The 24860-nt window shown below is 49.2% G+C and overlaps 1 protein-coding gene across 1 annotated transcript in view; it reads left to right on the plus strand.

Annotated features, from left to right (window-relative positions):
• The window catches only part of sardh (sarcosine dehydrogenase), a 128422-nt gene extending 109660 nt beyond the window's left edge, over nt 1-18762 (plus strand). The window contains exons 21-22 of the mRNA XM_065017645.1: nt 7304-7439; nt 17724-18762. Of these exons, the coding sequence (XP_064873717.1) occupies nt 7304-7439; nt 17724-17888 (301 nt within the window). The 3' untranslated portion in view covers nt 17889-18762. The remainder of the gene's footprint in view (nt 1-7303; nt 7440-17723) is intronic.
• The last annotated feature ends 6098 nt before the right edge of the window (nt 18763-24860 follow it).

Raw genomic sequence — 24860 nt, forward strand, 5'->3', positions numbered from 1 at the left:
CTGTCTCTCTCGCTCTGTCTCTCTCGCTCTGGCGCTCTCTCTCTCTCTCTCTCTGGCGCTCTGTCTCCCTCTCTCTGGCGCTCTGTCTCCCTCTCTCTCTGGCGCTCTGTCTCCCTCTCTCTGGCGCTCTGTCTCCTCTCTCTGGCGCTCTGTCTCCCTCTCTCTCTGGCTCTCTCTCTCTCTGGCGCTCTGGCGCTCTCTCCCTCTCTCTCTCTGTCTCCTCTCTGGCGCTCTCTCTCTGGCTCTGGCTCTCTCTCTCTGGCTGGCTCTCTCTCTCTCTCTGGCTCTCTCTCTCTGGCTCTGGCTCTCTCTGGCTCTCTCTCTCTCTCTCTCTCTCTGGTGCCCTCTCTCTCTCTCTGGCGCTCTCTGGCGCTCTCTCTCTCTCTCTCTCTCTCTCTGGCGCTCTCTCTCTCTGGTTCTCTCTCTCTCTCTCTCTGGCGCTCTGTCTTTCTCTCTCTGGAGCTCTGTCTCTCGCGCTCTGGCGCTCTGTCTCTCTCTTTGGCACTCTCTCTCTGGCGCTCTCTCTCTGGCGCTCTGTCTCCCTCTCTCTGGCGCTCTGTCTCCCTCTCTCTCTGGCGCTCTGTCTCCCTCTCTCTCTCTGGCGCTCTCCCTCTCTCTCTCTGGCGCTCTCTCTCTCTCTCTCTGGCGCTCTCTCTCTCTCTCTGGCGCTCTCTCTCTCTCTCTCTGGCGCTCTCTCTCTCTCTCTCTCTGTCTCTCTCTCTCTCTGGCGCTCTGTCTCTCTCTCTCTCTGTCTCTGGTTCTGTCTCTCTGTCTTCTCTCTCTGGCGCTCTCTCTCTCTGGCGCTCTCTCTCTCTGGCTCTCTCTCTGGCTGGCGCTCTCTCTCTGGCGCTCTTGCTCTCTTTGGCGCTCTGGCGCTTTCTCTCTCTGGCTCGCTCTCTCGCTTGCGCTCTCGTTCTCTCGCACTCTCTCTGGCTGGCGCTCTCTGGCTGGCACTCTCTCTCTCTGTCTCTCTCTCTGTGATGTTCTTGCTCTCTGGCGCTTTTTCTCTCTGGCTCGCTCTCTCTTGCATGCTCAGCCTTTCTCACGCTCGCTCAGCCTCTCCGGCAGTCGCTCAGCGGTCTGGCTTTCTGGCTGGTGCTCTGGCTCGCTGGCTGGCGCTCGCTCAGGTCTCTAGCTGGCGCTCTGGCTCTCGTTCAGGCTCTCTGGCTGGCGCTCTGGCTCTCGCTCAGGGTCTCTGGCCGGCGCTCTGGCTCTCTGGCTGGCGCTCTCGCTCAGGTTCTCTGGCTGGTGCTCTGGCTCTCTGGCTGGCTCTCTGGCTGGTTTTCTGGCTGGTTCTCTGGCTGGCACTCTGGCTGGCGCTCTGGCTCTCTGGCTGGCGCGCTGGCTCTCTGGCTGGTGCTCTCACTCAGGCACTCTGTCTCTCTCGCTCTGTCTCTCTCGCTCTGGCGCTCTCTCTCTCTCGCTCTGGCGCTCTCTCTCTCTCTCTGGCGCTCTCTCTCTCTCTCTCTCTGGCGCTCTCTCTCTCTCTCTCTCTGGTTCTCTCTCTCTCTGGCGCTCTGTCTTTCTCTCTCTGGAGCTCTGTCTCTCGCGCTCTGGCGCGCTCTGGCGCTCTGTCTCTCTCTTTGGCACTCTCTCTCTGGCGCTCTCTCTGGCGCTCTGTCTCCCTCTCTCTGGCGCTCTGTCTCTCTCTCTGGGCGCTCTGTCTCCCTCTCTCTCTCTGGCGCTCTCCCTCTCTCTCTGGCGCTCTCTCTCTCTCTCTCTCTCTGGCGCTCTCTCTCTCTCTCTCTGGCGCTCTCTGGCGCTCTCTCCCTCTCTCTGGCGCTCTGTCTCTCTCTCTCTCTCTCTGGCGCTCTGTCTCTCTCTCTCTCTCTCTCTCTGGCGCTCTCTCTCTCTCTCTCTGGCGCTCTCTCTCTCTGGCGCTCTCTCTCTGGCGCTCTCTCTCTCTGGCTCTCTCTCTGGCTGGCGCTCTCTGTCTTGCTCTCTTTGGCGCTCTGGCGCTTTCTCTCTCTCTGGCTCTCTCTCGCTTGCGCTCTCGTTCTCTCGCACTCTCTGGCTGGCGCTCTCTGGCTGGCACTCTCTCTCTCTGTCTCTCTCTCTGATGTTCTTGCTCTCTGGCGCTTTTTCTCTGGCTCGCTCTCTCTTGCATGCTCAGCCTTTCTCACGCTCGCTCAGCCTCTCCGGCAGTCGCTCAGCGGTCTGGCTCTGGTGCTCTGGCTCTGGCTGGCGCTCGCTCAGGTCTCTAGCTGGCGCTCTGGCTCTCTCAGGCTCTCTGGCTGGCGCTCTGGCTCTCGCTCAGGGTCTCTGGCCGGCGCTCTGGCTCTCTGGCTGGCGCTCTCGCTCAGGTTCTCTGGCTGGTGCTCTGGCTCTCTGGCTGGCTCTCTGGCTGGTTTTCTGGCTGGTTCTCTGGCTGGTTCTCTGGCTGGCACTCTGGCTGGCGCTCTGGCTCTCTCTGGCGCGCTCTCTCTGGCTGGTGCTCTCACTCAGGCACTCTGTCTCTCTCTGTCTCTCTCGCTCTGGCGCTCTCTCTCTCTCTCTCTCCCTCTCTCTGGCGCTCTGTCTCCCTCTCTCTGGCGCTCTGTCTCCCTCTCTCTGGCGCTCTGTCTCCCTCTCTCTGGCGCTCTGTCTCCCTCTCTCTGGCGCTCTGTCTCCCTCTCTCTCTGGCGCTCTCTCTCTCTCTCTCTGGCGCTCTCTCTCTCTCTGGCGCTCTGTCTCCCTCTCTCTGGCGCTCTGTCTCCCCTCTCTCTGGCGCTCTGTCTCCCTCTCTCTGGCGCTCTGTCTCCCTCTCTCTGGCGCTCTGGGCGCTCTCTCTCTCTCTCTCTCTGGCGCTCTCTCTCTCTCTCTGGCGCTCTCTCTCTCTCTGGCGCTCTCTCTCTCTCTCTCTGGCTCTCTCTCGCTCTCTCTCTCTCTGGCGCTCTCTCTCTCTCTCTCTGGCGCTCTCTCTCTCTCTCTCTGGCGCTCTCTCTCTCTGGCGCTCTCTCTCTCGCTCTCTCTCTCTCTGGCGCTCTCTCTCTCTCTCTGGCGCTCTCTCTCTCTCTCTCTCTCTCTGGCGCTCTCTCTCTCTCTCTCTCTGGTTCTCTCTCTCTCTCTCTGGCGCTCTGTCTTTCTCTCTCTGGAGCTCTGTCTCTCGCGCTCTGTCTCTCTCTTTGGCACTCTCTCTTTGGCGCTCTCTCTCTGGCGCTCTGTCTCTCTCTCTCTGGCGCTCTCTCTCTGGCGCTCTCTCTCTCTCTCTCTCTGGCGCTCTCTCTCTCTCTCTCTCTGGCGCTCTCTCTCTCTCTCTCTCTGGCGCTCTGTCTCTCTCTCTCTCTCTGGCGCTCTCTCTGGCGCTCTCTATCTCTCTCTCTGGCGCTCTCTCTCTCGGGCGCTCTCTCTCTCTCGGGCGCTCTCTCTCTCTCGGGCGCTCTCTCTCTCTGGCGCTCTCTCTCTCTCTGGCGCTCTCTCTGGCGCTCTCTCTCTCTCTGGCGCTCTCTCTCTCTCTCTGGCGCTCTGTCTCTCTCTCTCTGGCGCTCTGTCTCTCTCTCTCTGGCGCTCTGTCTCTCTCTCTCTGGCGCTCTGTCTCTCTCTCTGGCGCTCTGTTTCTCTCTCTGGTGCTCTGTCTCTCTGTCTGGAGCTCTGTCTCTCTCTCTCTGGCGCTCTGTCTCGCTCTCTGGCGCTCTGTCTCTCTCTCTGGCGCTCTGTCTCAATCTCAATTCACTTTGCTTTATTGTTATGACGTAACAATGTACATATTGCCAAAGCTTACTTTGGATAGTTACAATATTAAAATAATAGACATACTTGTCAAAGGGACAACATTAACCAAGGGTCAAAATAACCATTGAACAATAACAATATAGAGGACATGTGCAGCGCTCTCTCGCTCTCTGGCGCTCGCTCTCTGGCGCTCTCTCTCTGGCGCTCTCTCCGTCTCTTGCACGGTCTAAATCACATACATAAAATATTAACATTTCCCCACCAGAGGTGTGTTTCCATCAAACGTATTTTTAGCCGATAAAAGGCTGTGCGGGATGACTTACAGTTGAAGTCAGAAGTTCACATACACCTTAGCCAAATACATTTAATCTCAGTTTTTCACAATTCCTTTTAATCCTGGTAAGAATTTCCTGTCTTGGGTCAGTTAGGATCACCACTTTATTTTAAGAATGTGAAATGTCAGAATAATAGTAGTGATTTATTTCAGATTTTATTTATTTCATCACATTCCCAGTGGGTCAGAAGTTTACATCACTAAATTAGTATTTGGTAGCATTGCCTTTACATTGTTTAACTTGGGTCCAACGTTTCGGTTAGCCTTCCACAAGCTACCCACAATAAGTTGGGTGAATTTTGTCCCATTCCTCCTGACAGAGCTGCTGTAACTGAGTCAGGTTTGTAGGCCTCTTTGCTTGCACATGCTTTTTCAGTTCTGCCCACACATTTTCTATGAGATTGAGGTCAGGGCTTTGTGATGGCCACTCCAATACCTTGACTTTATTTTCCTTAAGCCATTTTGCCACAACTTTGGAAGTATGCTTGGGGTCATTATCCATTTGGAAGACCCATTTGCGACCAAGCTTTAACTTGCTGACTGAAGCCTTGAGATGTTGCTTCAATATATCCACACAATTTCCCTTCCTCATGAAGCCATCTATTTTTTGTGAAGTGCACCAGTCCCTCCTGCAGCAAAGCACCCCCACAACATGATGCTGCCACCCCTGCGCTTCACGGTTGGGATGGTAGTCTTCGGCTTGCAAACCTCCCCCTTTTTCCTCCAAACATAACGATGGTCATTATGACCAAACAGTTCTATTTTTGTTTCATCAGACCAAAGGACATTTCTCCAAAAAAGTCTGATCCCCATTTGCAGTTGCAAACCGTAGTCTGGCTTTTTTATGGCAGTTTTGGAGCAGTGGCTTCTTCCTTGCTGAGTGGCCTTTCAGGTTATGTCGATATAGGACTTGTTTTACTGTGGATATAGATACTTTTGTACTGGTTTCCTCCAGCATCTTCACAAGGTCCTTTACTGTTGTTCTGGGATTGATTTGCACTTTTCACACCGAAGTACGTTCATCTCTAGGAGACAGAACGTGTCTCCTTCCTGAGCAGTACGACGGCTGCGTGGTCCCATGGTGTTTATACTTGCGTACTATTGTTTGTACAGATGAACGTGGTACCTTCAGGCATTTGCAAATTGCTCCCAAGGATGAACCAGACTTGTGGAGGTCTATAATTTTTTTCTGAGGTCTTGGCTGATTTCTTTTGATTTTCCTAGGATGTCAATCAGAGGCACTGAGTTTGAAAGTAAGCCTTGAAATACATCCACAGGTACACCTCCAATTGACTCAAATGATGTCAATTAGCCTATCAGAAGCTTCGAAAGCCATGACATCATTTTCTGGAATTTTCCAAGCTGTTAAAAGGCACAGTCAACTTAGTGTATGTAAACTTCTGACTCACTGTAATTGTGATGCAGTGAATTATGAGTGAAATAATCTGTCTAAACAATTGTTGGAAAAAGGACTTGTCATGCACAAAGTAGATGTCCTAACCGACTTGCCAAAACTATAGTTTGTTAACAAGAAATTTGTGGAGCGGTTGAAAAACGAGTTTTAATGACTCCAACCTAAGTGTATGTAAACTTCCGACTTCAACTGTATGTACACACAGTACCAGTCAAAACTATGAGAAAACACATATGGGATCATGTAGTAACCAAAAAAGTGTTAAACAAATCAAAATATATTTTAGATTCTTCAAAGTAGCCACCCTTTGCCTTGATGACAGCTTTGCATACTCTTGGCATTCTCTCAACCAGCTCCATGAGAAATTATTTTCCAACAGTCTTGAAGGAGTTCGCACATATGCTTGAGCACTTGTTGGCTGCTTTTCCTTCACTCTGTGGTCCAGTTCATTCCAAACCATCTCCATTTGGGTTGAGGTCGGGTGATTGTGGAGGCCAGGTCATCTGATGCAGCACACTGTCACTCTCCTGCTTGGTCAAATAGCCCTTACACATCCTAGAGGTGTGTTGGGTCATTGTCCTGTTGAAAAACAAATTTTGTCCAACTAAGCGCAAACCAGATGGGATGGCGTATTGCTGCAGAATGCTGTGGTAGCCATGCTGGTTACGTGTGCCTTGAATTCTAAATAAATCAGACAGTGTCACCAGCAAAGCACCATCACACCTCCTGCTTCATAGTGGGAACCACACATGCGGAGATCATCCGTTAACCAACTCTGCGTCTCACAAAGACACGGTGGTTGGACAGATTTACACCGGTCTAATGTCCATTGCTCGTGTTTCTTTGCCCAAACAAGTCTCTCTTTCTTTCTTTCTTATTGGTGTCCTTTAGTAGTGGTTTCTTTGCTGCAATTCGACCATGATTTACGCTGTCTCCTCTGAACAGTAGATGTTGATGTGTCTGTTACTTGAACTCTGAATCATTTATTTGGGCTGTAATCTGAGGTGCAGTTAACTGTAATGAATTTATCCTCTGCAGCAGAGTTAACTCTGGCTCATCCTTTCCTGTGGCGGTCCTCATGAGAGACAGTTTCATCATAGCGCTTGATGGTTTTTGTGACTGCACTTGAAGAAACATTCACATTTCTTGAAATGTTCTGTATTGACTGACCTTCATGTCTTAAAGTAATGATGGACTGTCGTTTCTCTTTGCTTATTTGAGCTGTCATAATATAGACTTGGTCTTTTACCAAATAGGTCTAACCTCTGTATACCACCCCTACCTTGTCACAACACAAGTGATTGGCTCAAACGCATTAAGAAGGAAAGAAATTCCACTAATTCCACTATTTTTTAACAAGGCACACCGGTTAATTGAATTGCATGTGACTGCCTCATGAAGCTGGTTGAGAGAATACCAAGAGTGTGCAAAGGGTGGCTACTTTGAAGAATCTCAAATATAAAATATATTTAGATTTGTTACATTTTTGTTATTTTTGTACAATGTAGAAAATAGTAAAAATGAAAACCCTCGAATGAGGTGTGTCCAGACTTGGTACTTTATATATAATTGGCAGCCGCGCCCCGATCATCATTCAAATGATAGCCTACCCTCGATATTTATTGGAAATTTGCATGAAACTCCAAGTATATTTCAATTTACCAAAAATATATCCCACCTTGTCTAGTGTATTTTGTTTTGTCGACAAATTTGCTGTTTCCGTAAGGCCTGTCGTAACTTTTTCTTCATCCGCATAAAATGGTTGGCTGGAAACCTGGTTTGTCCCTCTTCTCCCAATTCTTCCTCTCTTTCTTCTCCTTCCCCGTCTCTCTAACATTACATCCTCCTGAACAGGTCTGTGTGATGTAGCTGAACCTGACACCTCTGTCTCTTCCTACTAACAGGAAAGTCCCGATGTTCGGCCTGGAAGCAATCTTCCGCAACGGCGTTCCAGTAGGCCATCTGCGGCGCTCCGACTACGGGTTCTTTATTGACAAGCAGATTGGATACGGATACATCCGCAACCCTGACGGGGGAGTGGTAAGTAATATATAGTTGGCTACACACACACATACACACACCATTCAACTCAGCCACCCACACAATTTCTGTCATCACCACAAGTAGACGAAACATTAACAGGCTTCTTTTTCTTCTTCGTTGTCAGATGGGATTTCTATTATAATTGGTGGTATTCTGGCCGTTACGCTCTTAACGATTGGCAGACAGGAAAACACTGCTTGTTTCCAGCTCTTTAGAAACGCTTCATTGCTGCTCTGCTCTGCTCCTCCTCCGGCTGGGAAGCGATGACTCCTCTCAGAGCCCGCTGTGTGCGTGCCTGTGGGTGTGCCCGTTCTGGGAACTGTCTCTTTCTCCGATTATCCGTCGTCATTTATTGGCTCTAGCCTGATCAACTCAGCCTTCAGACGTTCTCGCCTGAGCTTTTACTTAGGATATAGACAATATTCATGGACTCTATTGTCCTCTCCTTCTGTTGGAGCAGAGGCCCAGATTTGCATACAATTATAATACGTCATCATATCTTGCAGTTTAACAAATTCATATTTGATTCTGAGTGGCAATTGAGTCAGATTACAGTACCAGGGCTTTGACACACACACACACACACACACACACACACACACACACACACACACACAGGCTTTGGTTGCTACCTCGGAAACTGAGACAACTGTTTTCCCCCCAGCACTTCAAAAGAAACCTTGAATCGTTAATTGGTGAAACTGCCACGTCTGTTTTTGAGATTACGACAACCAGGACATAATTGCATGTGCAATTGCACAGCAGAATATTTACAGCATTTTTTTACCGCACTGCCGAACAAAACAGTTAACAATAAGGAGTCGCTGGGGTGGAGTGGTGCGGTTTCCCCTAATGTGGGTTACATTTTTAAGGGCTTTATACTTTCAAAGCTGTTAACCAGGGTTTCTGGGTGGGGGATGTTTATTTGTGTATCATATGTGTACATCCTGTGTTGTTTTCCTGTGTTGTCCCCCACAAAAATAAGACCTGTACTAATAGAAAAGCACCTCAGTGTGTCCTACCGGGCCGAGCAGGTTCTGACGCAGTGGGTGACCATTGCCTTGTTCAATGAGATGCTTCTGCACGGTGTGTGTGAGAGAGAGCGTATGTTACAGGGCTGTGTGCGTTACGGAGTGAGACACCACATGTCTAGGTCTCCACCTGTTCCACCCAATATATATATATATATATATATCCCCCTGTCACTTATCATTGGGCTCACATCCCCTCCCATCACAGTAGCACGGCAGAGTGCGAAACAGACACACACATCCCCTCACAAAGCCCTGGCTTTGGCCCTGCGCTACAGCGCTCCACATCCACTCACAAAGCCCTGGCTTTGGCCCTGCGCTACAGCACTCCACATCCCCTCACAAAGCCCTGGCTTTGGCCCTGCGCTACAGCGCTACACATCCCCTCACAAAGCCCTGGCTTTGGCCCTGCGCTACAGCGCTACACTTCCCCTCACAAAGCCCTGGCTTTGGCCCTGCGCTACAGCACTCCACATCCCCTCACAAAGCCCTGGCTTTGGCCCTGCGCTACAGCGCTACACATCCCCTCACAAAGCCCTGGCTTTGGCCCTGCGCTACAGCGCTACACTTCCCCTCACAAAGCCCTGGCTTTGGCCCTGCGCTACAGCGCTCCACATCCCCTCACAAAGCCCTGGCTTTGGCCCTGCGCTACAGCGCTCCACATCCCCTCACAAAGCCCTGGCTTTGGCCCTGCGCTACAGCGCTACACATCCCCTCACAAAGCCCTGGCTTTGGCCCTGCGCTACAGCGCTACACATCCCCTCACAAAGCCCTGGCTTTGGCCCTGCGCTACAGCGCTACACATCCCCTCACAAAGCCCTGGCTTTGGCCCTGCGATACAGCGCTCCACATCCCCTCACAAAGCCCTGGCTTTGGCCCTGCGCTACAGCGCTCCACATGCCCTCACAAAGCCCTGGGCTACAGCGCTACACATCCCCTCACAAAGCCCTGGCTTTGGCCCTGCGCTACAGCGCTACACATCCCCTCACAAAGCCCTGGCTTTGGCCCTGCGCTACAGAGCTCCACATCCCCTCACAAAGCCCTGGCTTTGGCCCTGCGCTACACATCCCCTCACAAAGCCCTGGCTTTGGCCCTGCGCTACACTTCCCCTCACAAAGCCCTGGCTTTGGCCCTGCGCTACAGCGCTACACATCCACTCACAAAGCCCTGGATTTGGCCCTGCGCTACAGCGTTCCACATCCCCTCACAAAACCCTGGCTTTGGCCCTGCGCTACACTTCCCCTCACAAAGCCCTGGCTTTGGCCCTGCGCTACAGCGCTACACTTCCCCTCACAAAGCCCTGGCTTTGTCCCTGCGCTACAGCGCTACACATCCCCTCACAAAGCCCTGGCTTTGGCCCTGCGCTACAGCGCTCCACATCCCCTCACAAAGCCCTGGCTTTGGCCCTGCGCTACAGCGCTCCACTTCCCCTCACAAAGCCCTGGCTTTGGCCCTGCGCTACAGCGCTCCACATCCACTCACAAAGCCCTGGCTTTGGCCCTGCGCTACAGCGCTCCACATCCCCTCACAAAGCCCTGGCTTTGGCCCTGCGCTACAGCGCTACACATCCCCTCACAAAGCCCTGGCTTTGGCCCTGCGCTACAGCGCTACACTTCCCCTCACAAAGCCCTGGCTTTGGCCCTGCGCTACAGCGCTCCACATCCCCTCACAAAGCCCTGGCTTTGGCCCTGCGCTACAGCGCTCCACATCCCCTCACAAAGCCCTGGCTTTGGCCCTGCGCTACAGCGCTACACATCCCCTCACAAAGCCCTGGCTTTGGCCCTGCGCTACAGCGCTACACATCCCCTCACAAAGCCCTGGCTTTGGCCCTGCGCTACAGCGCTACACATCCCCTCACAAAGCCCTGGCTTTGGCCCTGCGATACAGCGCTCCACATCCCCTCACAAAGCCCTGGCTTTGGCCCTGCGATACAGCGCTCCACATGCCCTCACAAAGCCCTGGGCTACAGCGCTACACATCCCCTCACAAAGCCCTGGCTTTGGCCCTGCGCTACAGCGCTACACATCCCCTCACAAAGCCCTGGCTTTGGCCCTGCGCTACAGCGCTCCACATCCCCTCACAAAGCCCTGGCTTTGGCCCTGCGCTACACATCCCCTCACAAAGCCCTGGCTTTGGCCCTGCGCTACAGCGCTACACTTCCCCTCACAAAGCCCTGGCTTTGGCCCTGCGCTACACATCCACTCACAAAGCCCTGGCTTTGGCCCTGCGCTACAGCGTTCCACATCCCCTCACAAAACCCTGGCTTTGGCCCTGCGCTACACTTCCCCTCACAAAGCCCTGGCTTTGGCCCTGCGCTACAGCGCTACACTTCCCCTCACAAAGCCCTGGCTTTGGCCCTGCGCTACAGCGCTACACATCCCCTCACAAAGCCCTGGCTTTGGCCCTGCACTACAGCGCTACACATCCCCTCACAAAGCCCTGGCTTTGGCCCTGCGATACAGCGCTCCACATCCCCTCACAAAGCCCTGGCTTTGGCCCTGCGCTACAGCGCTCCACATGCCCTCACAAAGCCCTGGGCTACAGCGCTACACATCCCCTCACAAAGCCCTGGCTTTGGCCCTGCGCTACAGCGCTACACATCCCCTCACAAAGCCCTGGCTTTGGCCCTGCGCTACAGCGCTCCACATCCCCTCACAAAGCCCTGGCTTTGGCCCTGCGCTACACATCCCCTCACAAAGCCCTGGCTTTGGCCCTGCGCTACAGCGCTACACTTCCCCTCACAAAGCCCTGGCTTTGGCCCTGTGCTACACATCCACTCACAAAGCCCTGGCTTTGGCCCTGCGCTACAGCGTTCCACATCCCCTCACAAAACCCTGGCTTTGGCCCTGCGCTACACTTCCCCTCACAAAGCCCTGGCTTTGGCCCTGCGCTACAGCGCTCCACATCCCCTCACAAAGCCCTGGCTTTGGCCCTGCGCTACAGCGCTACACATCCCCTCACAAAGCCCTGGCTTTGGCCCTACGCTACAGCGCTACACATCCCCTCACAAAGCCCTGGCTTTGGCCCTGCGCTACAGCGCTACACATGCCCTCACAAAGCCCTGGCTTTGGCCCTGCGCTACAGCGCTACACATCCCCTCACAAAGCCCTGGCTTTGGCCCTGCGCTACAGCGCTACACATCCCCTCACAAAGCCCTGGCTTTGGCCCTGCGCTACAGCGCTACACATCCCCTCACAAAGCCCTGGCTTTGGCCCTGTGCTACAGCGCTACACATCCCCTCACAAAGCCCTGGCTTTGGCCCTGCGCTACAGCGCTACACATCCCCTCACAAAGCCCTGGCTTTGGCCCTGCGCTACAGCGCTCCACATCCCCTCACAAAGCCCTGGCTTTGGCCCTGCGCTACAGCGCTACACATCCCCTCACAAAGCCCTGGCTTTGGCCCTGCGCTACAGCGCTACACATCCCCTCACAAAGCCCTGGCTTTGGCCCTGCGCTACAGCGCTACACATCCCCTCACAAAGCCCTGGCTTTGGCCCTGCGCTACAGCGCTACACATGCCCTCCTACGCTGAGTAAAAGGGTCAGAAGCAGCTCATCACATGGCTCTGAAACCTCCACCACTCAACCCCTCCTTGCCTGCTACTGCTGCTAAGGTCAGAGTGGCAGGGAGGGATTAATCTGCCTCACTGATTACTGAGAAGCAGAGATGGAGGACAGTAAGGGAGGAAGTGAAAGAACATAAGGCAGGCGAGAGGGAAAGTAAAGAAGGGAGGGATAGATTGAGAGAAAAGAAGGGAGGGAAGTAAATGGGGTAAGATAGAGGAGCGAGGGAGGGAGGGAGAAAACAAGTGAGCGAATGAGAGAGATGGTAAGCAAGAAGTACTGAAAGAGAGAGAGACTGGGAGAGAATGAGGAGGGGGGAAAGAGATGGAGTGACAAACTGCTAACGATTTGGGGAGAGCAGTCCAGGGGCTTGGCTAGGGGCGGGGCCGAGGGTTAGAGGCCAGTGGACTTTGACTGCGGTTGGGCTAGGGTACAGACTAGGAGCTGGGTTAGGCCTGCCTCCAGCCCAGCTCGTTTTTGGAGAGTTATAATTAGCCAGAACGGGGAAAAGCAGGGGCCACTGCGCTGCGAGGAAGGGAAGCAAAGGAACAGACTCATTGGGCCGGAATAGTTTTGACATTGAGATGTGAATGAACTGGCTGTTTCGTGACCCCTTATTACATTTGGGTTTCATTAACCCTCTCCTCTTGTGGGAATTGGTCTATATGGATAGAAACAGTTTGGAGATGATGGGAAAATTATTAGACCAAAGAATACCCAATTCCCCCAATGGTGGAACAAACTCCCTCACAACGCCAGGACAGCGGAGTCAATCACCACCTTCCGGAGACACCTGAAACCCCACCTCTTTCAGGAATACCTAGGATAGGATAAAGTAATCCTTCTCACCTCCCCCCCCTTAAAAGATTTAGATGCACTATTGTAAAGTGGCTGTTCCACTGGATGTCTTAAGGTGAACGCACCAATTTGTAAGTCGCTCTGGATAAGAGCGTCTGCTAAATGACTTAAATGTAAATGTAAAAGAATACACAACAGTATACCTGACACAACTTTACACTATTGATTTTTACATGCATTTTACATGAACTGTACTTTTCGCCGCATTTGTTGATAACGAAATCTGAATATACTCTGGATACATTCAGTAAACGTAATAAGAATATTCCTGGAAAAGGTGGGGTAGGTGCAACATAAGACAAAACAATTACAAGGCTTTGAGTGAGAGGACTAACTGGTGTCTCCCAAGTGGCCACACACCTCTCCAAAGTGTGCACAGTTCCTAAGTCATTTCAATACGCTTTTATGACTGCAAGAAGAGTCTTTAGCTATAAGGTGTTTTTAGCTCTCCTATCTGTGCTGTTGAGGAACTAAACACAAACCTGCATCCCTGCCATCACACAATTACTGCTGCAATCTAAAAACGGTTCATTATATATCACAATCTGTGTCAGATGGGCATCATTTTAAAGCTTGATCTATTGCTAATATGACTAGTTAAGCTATAAAATACGCTATTACAGTGTTAGGCTTTTACAATGCAATTCCGGGAAATTGATACCATTTTTGGTGTGCACGCAAAGGATCATGCATCCAGGCACATGTGACACAGCAAATGTCCCACAGAATAGACAAACAGGCTCATTCTGTTCAGAATGGAATCACTGGAGAGCAATGGGTGAGCTCCGTTTGAGACTGTCCTATCGAAGTGATCTGAAGAACTGTGATATCCTATGTTTCTCAGTAGTGGCTGAACAAGGACATGGTAAATATGAATCTCTGTTTTTTTCTATACATCGGTAGGACCGAACAGTTGCATCAGGGAAGCTCAGAGGAGGGGACATGTGCCTTTGTGAGCAACAACTTATGCGCAATCTCTAATATTAAGGGAGTCTCGAGATTCTGCTCACCTAAGGTAGAATACCTCATGATAAACTGTAGACCACACTATTTACCAGGAGAGTTTATCTATATTTTTCGTAGGGGTCCATTTACCACCACAAACCGATGCTGGCACTAAGACCGCACTCAACCAGCTGTATAGGGCCATAAGCAAACACAATGCTCACCCAGAGGCGGTGCTCTTAGTAGCCAGTGACTTTAATGCAGGAAAACTGAAAACCATTTTACCTAATTTCTACCGGCATGTCACCTCTGCAACTACAGGCAAAAACTCTAGATCCCCTTTACTCCACACACAGACACACATACAGAGCTCGCCCTCACCCACCATTTGGCAAATTTGAACTTATCTTAACTATCCTCCTGATATACGTAAAAACTCAAACAGGAAGTACCAGTGACTCGCTCAATACGGAAGTGGTCAGATAAAGCGAATGCTAAGCTACAGGGCTGATTTAATTTTGTGTAGCGCGAGGGGCTCAAGTTCAGAACGGCTTTCAATCAAACCCAATACAGCGCTGCAATGCTGCAATGCAGCTCTGACGTCATGTATAGCATATTACTGTACAGAAACTATGTTCCAATTTAGCTGTTTACCAGTGCCCAAATCTGCCATTTCAACCCGTATATGGGTACAGGAAGGGAAACAATGAAATGCAGTATCTCAGGGGTCATCAACTAAATTCAGCCGTGGGCAGATGTAGTTTTTTTCTCGAGAGGATGGTCGGGGGACAGAGTATAAATATAAAGTAGTTGTACTCTGTCGCAAGAAGCCCAACCAGATATTGTATTTGACTAAAACATAATAATTTCAAAGCTTGATATTAGTCTTATGTTGTTTTTTTTTAAACGGCGCCGTATATGCCACTCCACTATCTAGAAAAAGCAGAGGAGATGCGCAATAGGTTTCTGAGAGGCTACTCGCCACAATGTGTGGATGAAGCTCTTAATTTGGCATTGGGGAAACCACGAGATGAACTGCTCCAAAAAAGACCCACTAGAGCTAAAGAACACAACTACATATACTTTGAACTCGCTAAAAAGTGGGAGATGCTGGCATGTTTTATCGTCGGACCCAGCTTTGCCTGCTGAATTTAAGAATCCACCACTTATTGTATGTAGGAGAGGTCGCAATTTACACCGTTAATTGGTCCATCCAACTGCCAGCCACACAAGAAGATGAGGCAGGCTCTTTTACGCCCGCTTGGGGATGGTAGCTATAAATGCAGAGGTTGTGCACTATGCAACAATATGATGACGTGTGAACATTCCTGCCACCCACACACAGGAAAATGGTTCCAAATAAATGACATTATTACGCGCTCCACCACCCATGTTATCTACATTATGAAATGTCCATGTGGGCTGTGCTATGTCGGTACAACCTCTCCTTCTCTCAAACATAAATGTTAAATCAGGAAAAATTACAGTGATTATCCAGTGGCAGTACATTTTAATGACCTAAAACATGACATTTCTACCTTTAAAAAAATATATAAAGATTTTGTGGCATAGAGAAAGTTAAGATATCAGACAAGGGAGGTGATATAAATAATGCTCTGAGCAAAATAGAATGTTTTGGGATTTTCACCCTCCCAGACATTATTTCCTCAAGGTCTTAATGATGAAATGGCCATGCATGTTATGTTGTAAATTTGAACATGAATTATGCCCCTATTTCAGATTATTCTGTTTTTCTTGTGTTGTACCCAATGATTTATGAAAACTTGCTTGGTAGGTCGATGTCCTCATTGTGGTTTTACAGATGTGTTTAATACATTTTATGTACACACTTTATTTGAATATTTATGAAATGTATATTGTTATATTGGGTAGCACTTATTTGTTTTTCCGTTCGCCTCCATCCCCATTCGATGCGTGGAACGGATGTGGGTGGGGCTAGGTCTACATAAGGGTGCTAATTGTTTTTAAACTCACAAAAGCTCTGACGAAGGCCGATACGTAAACGCTTATTAAAGATCAGTGATACTATCAAGAAATACACTGCTCAAAAAAATAAAGGGAACACTTAAACAACACAATGTAACTCCAAGTCAATCACACTTCTGTGAAATCAAACTGTCCACTTAGGAAGCAACACTGATTGACAATAAATTTCACATGCTGTTGCGCAAATGGAATAGACAGGTGGAAATTATAGGCAATTAGCAAGACACCCCCAATAAAGGAGTGGTTCTGCAGGTGGTGACCACAGACCACTTCTCAGTTCCTATGCTTCCTGGCTGATGTTTTGGTGACTTTTGAATGCTGGCGGTGCTTTCACTCTAGTGATAGCATGAGACGGAGTCTTACAACCAGTGCGAGCTGTGGCAAGAAGGTTTGCTGTGTCTATCAGCGTAGTGTCCAGAGCATGGAGGCGCTACCAGGAGACAGGCCAGTACATCAGGAGACGTGGAGGAGGCCGTAGGAGGGCAACAACCCAGCAGCAGGACCGCTCCCTCCGCCTTTGTGCGGAGGTAGGAGGAGCAGGAAGAGCTCTGCCAGAGCCCTGCAAAATGACCTCCAGCAGGCCACAAATGTGCATGTGTCTGCTCAAACGGTCAGAAACAGACTCCATGAGGGTGGTATGAGGGCCCGACGTCCACAAGTGGGGGTTGTGCTGACAGCCCAACACCGTGCAGGACGTTTGGCATTTGCCAGAGAACACCAAGATTGGCAAATTCGCCACTGGCGCCCTGTGCTCTTCACAGATGAAAGCAGGTTCATACTGAGCACGTGACAGACGTGACAGAGTCTGGAGACGCCGTGGAGAACGTTCTGCTGCCTGTAACATCCTCTAGCATGACCGGTTTGACGGTGGGTCAGTCATGGTGTAGGGTGGCATTTCTTTGGGGGGCCGCATAGCCCTCCATGTGCTTGCCAGGGGTAGCCTGACTGCCAGTAGGTACTGAGATGAGATCCTCAGACCCCTTGTGAGACCATATGCTGGTGCGGTTGGCCCTGGGTTCCTCCTAATGCAAGACAATGCTAGAGCTCATGTGGCTGGAGTGTCAGCAGTTCCTGCAAGAGGAAGGCATTGATGCTATGGACTGGCCCGCCCGTTCCCCAGACCTGAATCCAATTGAGCACATCTGGGACATCATGTCTCGCTCCATCCACCAACGCCACGTTGCACCACAGACTGTCCAGGAGTTGCTCCTCATCAGGAGCATGCCAAGGCGTTGTAGGGAAGTCATACAGGCACGTGGAGGCCACACACACTACTGAGACTCATTTTGACTTGTTTTAAGGACATTACATCAAAGTTGGATCAGCCTGTAGTGTGGTTTTCCACTTTAATTTTGGGTGTGACTCCAAATCCAGACCTCCATGGGTTGATATTTCATTTTCAATTATAATTTTTGTGTGATTTTGTTGTCAGCACATTCAACTATGTAAAGAATATTTCATTCATTCAGATCTAGGATGTGTTATTTTAATGTTCCCTTTATTTTTTTGAGCGGTGTATATTAAAAACATTTTTACTTACAGCTTTTTCGTAGGCCAAAGAAAATCTGCCGCGCACCAAATTTGCGACACTGGGTGCCAGTTGACGAACCCTGCAGTACCTAATCAGGAATAGTGTTTTTGGAGAGAGGAGTCGGGTCATTAAGAACAGTCTAAGGTTCCCTAAGCTTTCAGATCTCAGGATGGATTAGGAGCTTATTTGAAAGACTCTGAGTTCCTCCATCTCTGAGTAAAGGTGTGGATTTAACCATGTCTGTGTGCTCTCTTCCATTCTTTATTCTCTCTCGTCCTTTCAATCTCACTCTTTCTCTATCCCCCCTCTTGCGCTCTTGCTTTCTATTTCTCTCTCGCGCTCTCAGGTAAATGCTGACTTCATAAAGAGTGGGAAGTTCACTCTGGAGAGGATGGGTGTGGTGTACGAGGCCAAGCCCCACCTCAAGTCGCCCTTTGACCCCTCAAACAACCGCGTGAAAGGCATTTACCCCGACAACTACCACAACGTTTACAAGGCCAACGTACAATAATGTACATCGAGGTGTGATTGGACAATGTGACTGTTTGTTTTTGTCCCTGATCTCCCCCAGCATGTCCCCATGTTGGAGTCAGACCTGAGTCCAAATACTTTGAGCTTTTGTTCTAGCCTACCAGGAGTGCCGGTGGGCAGGGTTTAACATTTTTCTGGACTTTTCTATTGGTTCAATTGCAACAGGCAAGCTTATTCGAGCACAGCTAAAGTATTTGAAAGGACATGAAATAGTATTTGAACCCATGTCTGGTTGGAGTATCATGTGAGGTACATGTTTACTGTCTCTGTCTGGCGTAAAGCTTGAGGATAGCAGTGTTTTTAAGTCCATATTAATGAGGTATAATTCCATGTGAAAAGAGCCCGTGAACCACAGATTAGAGTCGCAAGTTTGGTAGTCCTGCAGTACCATACCTCAACACCATGTTATTCTCATGGCTGAAGGCGAAGCTACCAGCTACTTCTGTAAATCTTAAAATCATCTCTGATTGTCAAGTAGAAAATATGATAAATTGATTAACAAATAGTTAACAAAGGGTAATATACTGTACTTAACGTGCCTTGCTTTGTTGAACTACTAAAAAAAAAATGTATAAATTGGTGACCTGCAATATATTCTTAGTTTCATTAATGTTTCTGGTGCTGCTATTGGTGAGCATGTTTTAAGATCCCGTTGGTTCAATTGCGCTTTTATTGTGTTCATATTAGTGTATGCTAACTCCAGAGTTCATACCAAATGAAATCTGATTGCTGAATTGGACTCTAATAATGCATGAATAAAATGACTTGTCTGTGAACAAATGAAGACTGCTCGCCTGTGAAATCCTCAATACACTTTATTGATTCATTTCAAATACAATCCATAGACAATGTCATTTGTTTTAGCGGTGTGTTTTTTTCTGTTCTTTGTATACTGATAATGTTTCAGATGTTGCAAGGCATGCTGGGTCATGTGGTCTTAATGTTGTCTCACTACTTCCTGCTTCAATGCAATCTTACATTTTCACATATGAAGAATCAGGTTAGTGACTTCAACGACCGCTTTAGAAGACAAGAAGGTCTAGTATGCTGTTATTTTAGATCTCATGTAATTTATTTTTATTTTATTTTTTATTTCACCTTTATTTAACCAGGTAGGCTAGTTGAGAACAAGTTCTCATTTGCAACTGCGACCTGGCCAAGATAAAGCATAGCAGTGTGAACAGACAACACAGAGTTACACATGGAGTAAACAATTAACAAGTCAATAACACAGTAGGAAAAAAAAAATGGGCAGTCTATATACAATGTGTGCAAAAGGCATGAGGAGGTAGGCGAATAATACAATTTTGCAGATTAACACTAGGGTGATAAATGATCAGATGGTCATGTACAGGTAGAGATATTGGTGTGCAAAAGAGCAGAAAAGTAAATAAAAAAAATAAAAAAAACAGTATAAAAACAGTATGGGAATGAGGTAGGTGAAAATGGATGGGCTATTTACCAATAGACTATGTACAGCTGCAGCGATCGGTTAGCTGCTCGGATAGCTGATGTTTGAAGTTGGTGAGGGAGATAAAAGTCTCCAACTTCAGCGATTTTTGCAGTTCGTTCCAGTCACAGGCAGCAGAGTACTGGAACGAAAGGCGGCCAAATGAGGTGTTGGCTTTAGGGATGATCAGTGAGATACACCTGCTGGAGCGTGTGCTACGGATGGGTGTTGCCATCGTGACCAGTGAACTGAGATAAGGCGGAGCTTTACCTAGCATGGACTTGTAGATGACCTGTAGCCAGTGGGTCTGGCGACGAATATGTAGCGAGGGCCAGCCGACTAGAGCATACAAGTCGCAGTGGTGGGTGGTATAAGGTGCTTTGGTGACAAAACGGATGGCACTGTGATAGACTGCATCCAGTTTGCTGAGTAGAGTGTTGGAAGCCATTTTGTAGATGACATCGCCGAAATCGAGGATCGGTAGGATAGTCAGTTTTACTAGGGTAAGCTTGGCGGCGTGAGTGAAGGAGGCTTTGTTGCGGAATAGAAAGCCGACTCTTGATTTGATTTTCGATTGGAGATGTTTGATGTGAGTCTGGAAGGAGAGTTTGCAGTCTAGCCAGACACCTAGGTACTTATAGATGTCCACATATTCAAGGTCGGAACCATCCAGGGTGGTGATGCTAGTCGGGCATGCGGGTGCAGGCAGCGATCGGTTGAAAAGCATGCATTTGGTTTTACTCGCGTTTAAGAGCAGTTGGAGGCCACGGAAGGAGTGCTGTATGGCATTGAAGCTCGTTTGGAGGTTAGATAGCACAGTGTCCAATGACGGGCCGAAAGTATATAGAATGGTGTCGTCTGCGTAGAGGTGGATCAGGGAATCGCCCGCAGCAAGAGCAACATCATTGATATATACAGAGAAAAGAGTCGGCCCGAGAATTGAACCCTGTGGCACCCCATAGAGACTGCCAGAGGACCGGACAGCATGCCCTCCGATTTGACACACTGAACTCTGTCTGCAAAGTAATTGGTGAACCAGGCAAGGCAGTCATCCGAGAAACCGAGGCTATTGAGTCTGCCGATAAGAATATGGTGATTGACAGAGTCGAAAGCCTTGGCGAGGTCGATGAAGACGGCTGCACAGTACTGTCTTTTATCGATGGCGGTTATGATATCGTTTAGTACCTTGAGCGTGGCTGAGGTGCACCCGTGACCGGCTCGAAACCAGATTGCACAGCGGAGAAGGTACGGTGGGATTCGAGATGGTCAGTGACCTGTTTGTTGACTTGGCTTTCGAAGACCTTAGATAGGCAGGGCAGGATGGATATAGGTCTATAGCAGTTTGGGTCCAGGGTGTCTCCCCCTTTGAAGAGGGGGATGACTGCGGCAGCTTTCCAATCCTTGGGGATCTCAGACGATATGAAAGAGAGGTTGAACAGGCTGGTAATGGGGGTTGCGACAATGGCGGCAGATAGTTTCAGAAATAGAGGGTCCAGATTGTCAAGCCCAGCTGATTTGTACGGGTCTAGGTTTTGCAGCTCTTTCAGAACATCTGCTATCTGGATTTGGGTAAAGGAGAACCTGGAGAGGCTTGGGCGAGGAGCTGCGGGGGGGGCGGAGCTGTTGGCCGAGGTTGGAGTAGCCAGGCGGAAGGCATGGCCGGCCGTTGAGAAGTGCTTATTGAAGCTTTCGATAATCGTGGATTTATCGGTGGAGACTGTGTTACCTAGCCTCAGTGCAGTGGGCAGCTGGGAGGAGGTGCTCTTGTTCTCCATGGACTTCACTGTGTCCCAGAACTTTTTGGAGTTGGAGCTACAGGATGCAAACTTCTGCCTGAAGAAGCTGGCCTTAGCTTTCCTGACTGACTGCGTGTATTGGTTCCTGACTTCCCTGAACAGTTGCATATCACGGGGGCTATTCGATGCTATTGCAGTCCGCCACAGGATGTTTTTGTGCTGGTCGAGGGCAGTCAGGTCTGGAGTGAACCAAGGGCTGTATCTGTTCTTGGTTCTGCATTTTTTGAACGGAGCATGCTTATCTAAAATGGTGAGGAAGTTACTTTTAAAGAATGACCAGGCATCCTCAACTGACGGGATGAGGTCAATGTCCTTCCAGGATACCCGGGCCAGGTCGATTAGAAAGGCCTGCTCACAGAAGTGTTTTAGGGAGCGTTTGACAGTGATGAGGGGTGGTCATTTGACTGCGGCTCCGTGGCGGATACAGGCAATGAGGCAGTGATCGCTGAGATCCTGGTTGAAGACAGCGGAGGTGTATTTGGAGGGCCAGTTGGTCAGGATGACGTCTATGAGGGTGCCCTTGTTTACAGAGTTTGGGTTGTACCTGGTGGGTTCCTTGATGATTTGAGTGAGATTGAGGGCATCTAGCTTACATTGTAGGACTGCCGGGGTGTTAAGCATATCCCAGTTTAGGTCACCTAACAGAACAAACTCTGAAGCTAGATGGGGGGGCGATCAATTCACAAATGGTGTCCAGGGCACAGCTGGGAGCTGAGGGTGGTCGGTAGCAGGCGGCAACAGTGAGAGACTTATTTCTGGAGAGGGTAATTTTCAAAATTAGTAGTTCGAACTGTTTGGGTATGGACCTGGAAAGTATGACATTACTTTGCAGGCTATCTCTGCAGTAGACTGCAACTCCGCCCCCTTTGGTAGTTCTATCTTGACGGAAGATGTTATAGTTGGGTATGGAAATCTCTGAATTTTTGGTGGCCTTCCTGAGCCAGGATTCAGACACGGCAAGGACATCAGGGTTAGCAGAGTGTGCTAAAGCAGTGAGTAAAACAAACTTAGGGAGGAGGCTTCTGATGTTGACATGCATAAAACCAAGGCTTTTTCGATCACAGAAGTCAACAAATGAGGGTACCTGGGGACATGCAGGGCCTGGGTTTACCTCCACATCACCCGCGGAACAGAGAAGGAGTAGTATGAGGGTGCGGCTAAAGGCTATCAAAACTGGTCGCCTAGAGCGTTGGGGGCAGAGGATAAGAGGAGCAGGTTTCTGGGCATGGTAGAATATATTCAGGGCATAATGCGCAGACAGGGGTATGGTGGGGTGCGGGTACAGCGGAGGTAGGCCCAGGCACTGGGTGATGATGAGAGAGGTTGTATCTCTGGACATGCTGGTTGTAATGGGTGAGGTCACCGCATGTGTGGGAGGTGGGACAAAGGAGGTAACAGGGGTATGCAGAGTGGGTCTAGGGGCTCCATTGTGAACTAAAACAATGATAACTAACCTGAACAACAGTATACAAGGCATATTGACATCTGAGAGAGACATACAGCGAGGCATACAGTAATCACAGGTGTTGAATTTGGAAAGCTAGCTAAAAACAGTAGGCGAGGCTAATCCGCTAGCACAACAAACAGCAGGTAAAATGGCGTTGACTAGGCAACGGGGCCGACAGGTAAGACAAACAAGCAGAAAGGAGTACCGTGATTAATGGACAGTCCAGCGTGCGTCAGCTATGTAGCCAAGAGATCAATGTCCAGGGGGCAGCGGTGGATGGGCAGGGGGGCTGGGCTGGCGAGTGTTATCCAGGTTTTTAAAAAACTAACAATGACTAACTAGCTTGTAGCTAGCTATATGCAGTTATTGGTGTCAATGATTGTCATACAGCTTAAAATGAAAAACTATGCCGATTAAAATCTAACTTAATTTCATATTTATCTGATCTTTCCCACAGATTCCTTTACGAATAAATATCTGTACTGGAGTATGAATGTTTTTTTTATTCACTGTGAAAGTGAAGTGATCATAGAGATATCATAATGGAGTTATTGAGTTCTATTTAATTGTGTGAGAGTGAAGTGATCATTTAGATACAATATTATACTATTGTATTATAGTACAATAATAGTGTTCTCTTGAATTCTGTGAATGTGATTATGATATTGTGCTAGTACTGCAGTGGGCCTTCTTGATGATGACGATGATGCCATTGGATCAACTGGATGTGATGTGCCATCCCCCTCACTGCTTTGGCCGGGGAGTTTGTCGTCCCCTCCCACTCACACGGGTAACAGGGCCTCTGGAGCTGTAACATCACTACAGGAAGTGCCTGCCTCTCCCAGTCGCTCTGTCACAGGACCACAGAAACAGTCACACAAGGCGACACGTTGTAGTGTGATGACCTTAAATGTACTAAGAACTTTTGCCTGATCTCGTGTGATGGTTACATGCACATTTGAACTAATGAACTGTGTTTGATCGTGCGTGTTATGCATGGTATTTGTACATGTTTGTGCAGTGGTTCTCTATGTGTATCTGGTACATTTAGTCTCCGGTAACGTAGGTCCCTGACGATGGGCTGTGCCAGTCTGGCATACATATGCCCATCCAAACACTGTGACCTGGTTGACAGGGAGGGCAGCACGATTCAGCCTGAGACCATGGGCGCAGGTGAGGATGCCATGGTAAATTAAATACTCACCGACTCCCTCCCCTAACACTGTCCCACTGGCTATGTTTCTGTCTGTTACGATCACAGCTGCCATCAGCCAGTCAGAAACACACATCCACAGTCCTAGTCAGCCATAGTAATACGGCACCCCTCGAGCAAATTAGGGCGCATTGACAGATGTCAGCTCAGGTATTCGAACCAGCAACCTTTCAGTGACTGGCCCAACGCTGTAACCGCTAGGCTACCTGCCACCCTCATTTCATAGAGATCTGTGGTAAACTGTTACTGTACATTATAAAAACCAAAAGTATTGCTGCATGGACTTGCTTCCAGTCAGCCACGAGCATTAGTGAAGTCGGGCACCGATGTTGGGTAATTAGGCCTGGCTCGCAGTCGGCATTCTAATTCATCCCAAATGTGTTCGATGGGGTTGAGGTCAGGGCTCGGTGCAGGCCAGTCAAGTTCTTCCACACCAATCTCAAGAAACAATTTCTGGAAGGACCTCGCTTTATGCACGGGGCCATTGTCATGCTGAAACAGGAAAGGGCCTTCTCCAAAATGTTGGAACCACAGAATCGTCATTGTATGCTGTAGCATTAAGATTTCCCTTCACTGGAACTAAGGGGCCAAGCCAAACCACCTCCTCCACCAAACTTTACAGTTGGCCCTATACATTGTGGTAGGTAGCGTTCTCCTGGCATCCGCCAGGAGTGAAGCGTGATTCGTCACTCCAGGGAATGTGTTTTCACTACTCCAGAATCCAATGGCGGCGAGCTTTACACCACTCCAGCTAACGCTTGGTATTGAGCATGGTGATCTTAGGCTTGTGTGTGGCTGCTCGGCCATGGAAACCCATTTCATGAATCTCCCGACGAAAGGGTTCTTGGGCTGACGTTGCTTCCAGAGGCAGTTTGGAGGACAGATGATTTTTACACGCTTGCGGTCCCGTAAACATTCTTTTGGCCATGTAGTGTATGTTAGACATCTATACTCCCATGTGGTTTATTGGTGACGCAGTATGCACTGCAAATACTTTTTTTCTGAATACGATTTCAAATCCAATTTTATTGGTCACACACATATTT

This window comes from Oncorhynchus nerka, linkage group LG4, assembly GCF_034236695.1.
Source record: "Oncorhynchus nerka isolate Pitt River linkage group LG4, Oner_Uvic_2.0, whole genome shotgun sequence".
NCBI classification, from domain to species: domain Eukaryota; kingdom Metazoa; phylum Chordata; class Actinopteri; order Salmoniformes; family Salmonidae; genus Oncorhynchus; species Oncorhynchus nerka.